The 6,070-nt window shown below is 32.8% G+C and overlaps 2 protein-coding genes across 4 annotated transcripts; both read right to left on the minus strand.

Annotated features, from left to right (window-relative positions):
- Positions 1 to 66: 66 nt before the first annotated feature.
- Positions 67 to 3,190, minus strand: pths (porthos). Of its 2 annotated transcripts, XR_010823728.1 has the most exons (8): positions 2,886 to 3,190; positions 2,697 to 2,790; positions 2,477 to 2,641; positions 2,016 to 2,419; positions 1,418 to 1,903; positions 1,219 to 1,345; positions 1,017 to 1,126; positions 67 to 915 (listed from the first exon to the last, which is right to left on the minus strand). XR_010823728.1 is itself a non-coding variant. In XM_066738433.1 (7 exons), exons 1-7 carry the CDS (start codon positions 2,931 to 2,933, stop codon positions 1,110 to 1,112), a joined length of 1,341 nt encoding a protein of 446 aa, XP_066594530.1. In that variant the 5' UTR covers positions 2,934 to 3,190; the 3' UTR covers positions 67 to 1,109. The 2 variants fall into 2 exon arrangements, 1 of the variants encoding a protein (XP_066594530.1); XM_066738433.1 differs by having other exon boundaries at positions 67 to 1,126.
- Positions 3,191 to 4,715: 1,525 nt separating this feature from the next.
- On the minus strand, positions 4,716 to 5,834 carry LOC136780226 (synaptic plasticity regulator PANTS). Of its 2 annotated transcripts, XM_066738457.1 has the most exons (4): positions 5,632 to 5,834; positions 5,427 to 5,529; positions 5,078 to 5,242; positions 4,716 to 5,019 (listed from the first exon to the last, which is right to left on the minus strand). In XM_066738457.1, the coding sequence occupies exons 2-4, from the start codon at positions 5,466 to 5,468 to the stop codon at positions 4,795 to 4,797; spliced, it is 432 nt and encodes a 143-aa protein (XP_066594554.1). In that variant the 5' UTR covers positions 5,469 to 5,529; positions 5,632 to 5,834; the 3' UTR covers positions 4,716 to 4,794. The 2 variants fall into 2 exon arrangements, with proteins under 2 accessions (XP_066594554.1, XP_066594555.1); XM_066738458.1 differs by lacking the exon at positions 5,427 to 5,529.
- Between the last annotated feature and the right edge of the window lie 236 nt (positions 5,835 to 6,070).

Raw genomic sequence — 6,070 nt, forward strand, 5'->3', positions numbered from 1 at the left:
AATTAGGTTTATTTTGTAAAGTCGAGTTCGAAAATGCTGAGACAGCTTTTGGAGAGAGATTAAGAGAGAGAGAGAGAGAGAGAGAGAGAGAGAGAGAGAGATGGGAAGAATGAAAAAGAGATACAAATATATATATGTTACGTACTTTGTACCATTTTTTCTTATGAGATTACTAATGCTCGCTCGAAGGAGTTGCGATGGTTCGAGAAAATTACGATTTAATCGATCTATTCCATTGTACGAATTTGTTTATTTAACTTGCCCGTATATTTTTTTACTTAAATCTAGAAACAAGCCAGGATCTCAACTACATCATACTCAAATTTCTTGAATTGCATCATTTGCAAAGTTTCGTTCATTAAATATTTTATAATTTTATTATTTATTTAAAATTCTTAAATGGCAGAAAGGAATAAACTTATCCATAGAATAATTTGTAAAGAAACGAATCGTTACTGGCAAGGAGATAAATAATTTCCAGCTAAGCTTGCCTAAGTTGTAGGTTTAGCTATCGCGAAAAATTCAAAGCTTTCAGCGAGGAGAGCTAGAATTAGCGATAAAAGAAAATGAAACAAGTAAAATGGTTCGTTGAGATTCTTGTGAATTTGATTAGTGATTAGAAAAGAAACCTGTAGTTTAATATCTAAATAGGTATACACTTGTTAAAAAATTAGGGCTGACGTATTCTCGTAATGAAATTCGTCCAAGTCCAAAAGAAAGCTCAAGAAACAAGAAAAGTCTTGTTGGACGAAAACTAATTTTGTTCTTACTCTTGGTATTTCTCTCACTAATCTTATTTCAGTAATTTGCTCGGCTGGATTTTTGCATAGTTTGCCTGGCTTGACGACTAACATTGACGAATCCTAACAGTTTAAGATTAAAAGAGCTCCCACATGGGTCTTTTGAGTGATACACCTAAAATAAACTGCAGCTTATTATTTAATAATTAACATAAGAAGGACTGCTAAGTGATACAAATGATCTCTCCTAGTGTCAATAGCCAGTTTCCTACAAACCTGATGAATTTTGTAAGCTGGCTGGTTTTACTTAAGAATACAGACTGGCAAGATTAATAGAAAGAATATCAAAGAGGGGAATGATGGGCTGGTTTATAAATAAAATCTACCTATAAGTATAAAAATAGTACTTCACTTTATATAATTTATTGAAAACGATTGTTGATTGTTATGTATGAATTCAATGGTCAACCTTTCTTACCCTTTCCTTTAAATTTTCCTTTTATTCTCTTTCTCACTCCCATTGATTGCTCTGTATCATCATCATCATCATCTTGCTTCTTTTTCCTCTTGCCAGACTTTTTGTTCTCCTCTATATCTTTCATTTCCTAAAATTTAATTGCATCTATTAGTTATATGAGAAATCTTTTGAAAAAATTGTTAAAACTCATCTTTTTTACCATTTTTACAATTCTTTGCGCTTCACCAATTCTATCCTGCAAAAGCATCACTTCCTCTTCTTCCGTCTCATATAAAGGAAGCTGTTTGGATATCAACTGCTCTATCCTTTGATACAGCTCTACATCATATTGAGTTACAAACGTAATTGAACGACCAGAACGCCCAGCTCGAGCTGTTCTACCCACTCTATGTATATAATCTTTACTGTGCGTTGGTATATCAAAGTTTATAACAACATCCACGTGTGGGATATCCAGACCTCTGCTTGCCACATCTGTAGAAATAAGAATCGACCTGTGTTTGGCTTTGAACTTTGTGAGAGCTGCCAGCCTTTTGTTTTGAGACATCTGTCCATGCAAGGGAACAGCCATGAATCCTAAATTTCTCAAAAGCAATGCTGTTCTTACAGTATTGTTACAAGTTGCACAAAATATCATGAAACTATTGCCAGCCAGCTCATTCACAATGTGAACTAGATACACATCCTGTTAAAAGATATTATCACTTTATTAGAAATAGCTTAATTAAGTATTATTACAAATAAAAATAATTATTCTTAAATGTATTATTTTTTCCCTTAATCAAACTCATAAATACCTTAAATTTAACAGGAATAAAAATGTAGTATTGCTGGAGTTTATCTACAGTTTGGTACTTTGTTGAAACTTCAACTTTTACAGGATTGCGCAGGGATGCTCTCTGGAGTTTTTGTACTTTCTTTGTCATCGTAGCAGAAAACAGAAGAGTTCTTCTCTCTCTGGGTATAACTCTTAGAATTTTATCCACTTCAACTTCAAAATCCATATTTAAAATACGATCTGCTTCATCCATCACCAGAAATTTGAGTGACCGTAAATTGAAACCCTTTGTATTTTCTAAATGGTCCACCAATCTACCTGGTGTTGCTATAAGAATGTGTGGTTTCTTTGCCAACAACAATGCTTGAGACATCATATCCATACCTCCTACAATTACTGCACACTTGACTCCTATACTTGAGCCTAAAAATTTTGATAATAGAAAGATGTTTTCTCAGAAAGATTACACAGTTATTTTACCTAAAGCATCAAATTGTTCTGCAATTTGAAATGCTAATTCTCTGGTTGGAGTTAAGATTAAGGAAAAGTATCTTTGAGGATTTTCCAGTAAAGCCTGCAAAATTGGAAGTGCAAATGCTGCAGTTTTTCCAGAACCTGTTTCTGCAAGACCAATCACATCTTTGCCTGAAAATAAAATTATGTTAAATGACGTATAAACTAATAGAAGCAGGGTAACAACCTTGTAGAGTGAGTGGAATAGCTTCACGTTGAATTTTTGTTGGTGACTTCCACTTTAATTCTTCACATGCCTGACATAATGAATCTACTATACCCTACAATTGTAAGTAAGGTGAATTATTCAAACAGTAATGAGAAAAAAACAGGTTATAAAAAGAAAAATATGATAATAATTATCAAAAAAACATACCAAATCTTTCCACGATACATCCTCACTCAAAGTTGTTAAGTCCGCCATCTTTAATAGTACTGCACTCTATAAAGGATTCAGAAAGAGTTTCAGAGTTTCAGAGTTCAGATCTGCCACAGGGCACAGGGTGTTGAGACGGTGGAGTGTGGAGTCCAGTGGAGTCCACTGGAGTCTGGACTAGTTTGGAGCAGTTTGGAGTGGTCTGGAGCAGTCTGGAGTGGTCTGGAGCGTCTGGAGTGTCTGGAATCTGGAGTTCCGGTGGCGGGTGGATGTGGGTGGACCTGGCTCACTCTGGCAATAGTCTGGCTACCCTCATTCTTGTCCAACTCACTAGCTTCGAAACTTCGAAGGCAATCTTTAGCCAACTTAAAATTCTGATTGAGCAAAATAATTGGCAGCACTGCATAGATGGCGTTATTGGTCCTCTTTAGAATTTGACGCCAATTTGAATGATATTTTTATTTACTCTTGTTTTTTCATGCATTTTTTTGATATCTTTTGTTACTATAGTATTAAATCATTGAATAGTACTTTGATTGAACTATTTGATTAATTCTTATTAATTACGATCAATTTTGATAGTTTTAAAATAATCTGTGTCAGTCTTATCGGACACAGTGTTTGAATTATTTATATATTTACAATAAAAATTAAAACGTTACAGAAATTTTAAACAATTATATTGAATGTTAAAAAATCAAATAGAATACATTTATTAAATTAATAACAATTTATGAGAAAAAATACTTTATTTTGTAAATTTATCAATTATTACGTGTATTTGCGCGGTGCAACTTTAATCATTCATAACTGGAAAACTATAAGCTTTGTCGAAAATGCGAGCTTTTTCGGATAATCTACATAAAGAGTGGCTTCAATTATGATTAGTCTCATTAAATTCTGTTGAAAAATACGACTGTACCATTCTACCACGTTTCGTCGTATATCTTATATTTCAGGAGTTACAAAATCATCTTTTCTACATTTTTATTTCCAAGTAATAATTGCATTTTGAGCAGTTTCCATATATTGGCAAGATGAAATGTTCTCAACATAATTTTGTCGATATATATTTTTGTGTAGCTACAGATGAGGGAATAGAGCGTAAGTGAGGAAAGCTTTCGCAGCAAGCTTAGATGTTAGAATGGAGAAACACGTTAGCGTGAGCCGCTAGAGGGGCGAGAGGGTTACTTTCTTCTTGAAAATTTTTAGGTTTTGCCCGTTTCAAAAACGCGGAAAATTGGTACACCTCTATTTTTCAACCGATTTAAATGTTCTTGGACTCTTTGTAATCGTTAGATCTGCAGCACCTTGTCAAAAAATGTCCGATTTTTCCATTTTTTTTACGTTTAAATATTATTAATGCATATTTTTAAACAATTTTTTTTCATTTTTTAAAGAATACGGTTTGTTTATAACAAGGTGCGAGTCTTCACGACTTTAACAAGCCCAAAAACATTGAAATCGGATGAAAAATAACGCTGGACAATTGTCCCTCGTTTTTCGTTCCGTAGAATGTGTTACTGTTTACGTATGTATATGTTATGCACAGTGAAAAACTGTAAAGTTCAATTATAGACAGCCCTGTTAGCAAGTTTTTCACTGTGCTTTTCATATACATACACACTAATACACAGCGATAGATTTTCACTTCATTAACGTTGTATTTCGTGCACGCTGTCTATAGATACTTTGAATATCCAAAAGCAAAATTAACTTTTAAATTTGCAGAAGCTCACCTATTTTTTTTAAGATTAATATTGCTTACATTCTTATTAATTGGTGCAAATTATAATGCTGGTTGTTAAATTATATATGTATTATAGGTAATATTTGTTAATCCTTGGTGTAATTTATTATTCGATTAAAGAATTGATTATTTACATTTGCTACAAAGGGCCTCCTCTGTTCATAATATTGTACAAGATTCCTTTTTTGATGGCCCTGTCTTCTGTTGCTGTAATTCATCATAATATGCAACTAAACTAGAACTATTTACTCTTTCATTTAAATAATCGGGTAGAGGTTGATTCCAGTTCTCTGGGGGTGTAGCTCTTCTCTCCCAAATATTATTTCGAAAATGTGCTTGAAATCTTTCATCTATACGTTTCTGCTGACTATTAACCAATGATTTCTGTAATTTGTTTAAAGTAGATACAATAAATTTAATTTTATAATATTATTCAACTTACGTATGCTGCTTCACTGTGCTCCTTCCCCCAAATTTGGCAATTTTGGTAGTCATTCTCCCATTGACTACAGTCTAAAGTTTCACCAAATATAAATAATTGGTGAAATCTACCTCTTATGCTTTTACATTCTTTTAATTCGTCTTGATAAACATGACAAGGCCTTATCTAAAATAAGTCAGTAATATATACAATTATAAATTAATATAGGTTATGTAATTCAGATAAAATTTATACAATTATGCATACTTTTATCAATGAATAGAGAAATAGAAATTACATGATTTAACCAGGATAATTAAATAAATTTGACTAATTTTTCTTAGGAAAGCAAATATTTTAATAAAATTACCATCCAATCTAACTTGAATCTTTCTTCCTTCTGCTCTGTCATATTTAATGTTATGGATGTTTATTCATATACATAAATAATTAATATAAAAAGTACTTAAAATCTGAAATATTTTTTATTAAAAATATATTAAGAGACTTCATTTCTTCTTTAACTCCAAAAAATTAAAGTGTTATTTGGCTGCAATGACCACATATGTACTAACCGGCATGTCCATATATGGCGTCCCTCGATGCATTTAGGAACCGCGTTATAATGCCCCTCACCATCAGTAAATCAAGACGGAAAAGTGCCAGTTAGCATATATTTTTTATTCAAAAACTTACAATTTTATTATTGGAAGTTTTTTAATCCAAAATGTAAGCTAACTCGCGTTTTTCATCTTCAGTTACTGATTATGAGCGGAGAGCGGCCCTACATACATATAGAGCAATTCCTAAATGCATCGAGGGACGCCATATCTACATGCTGACCTACAATGGCTGCGTTCGTTTATTAACTGCGAGTACTAAAATTCTACAATGTATGTCACGTAAAATATAGGTTTTCAGTACTGGCAGTACATAAACGAACGCAGCCAATGTACCCTAGTCTCTACGGCCTGCAGGTTACCCGTTACATACAAATAGTATACAATATACATA

The sequence above is a fragment of the Prorops nasuta genome, unplaced genomic scaffold, assembly GCF_024137725.1.
Source record: "Prorops nasuta isolate Cenicafe-Biocafe unplaced genomic scaffold, Cenicafe_Pnas_1.2 PNAS00018, whole genome shotgun sequence".
NCBI classification, from domain to species: domain Eukaryota; kingdom Metazoa; phylum Arthropoda; class Insecta; order Hymenoptera; family Bethylidae; genus Prorops; species Prorops nasuta.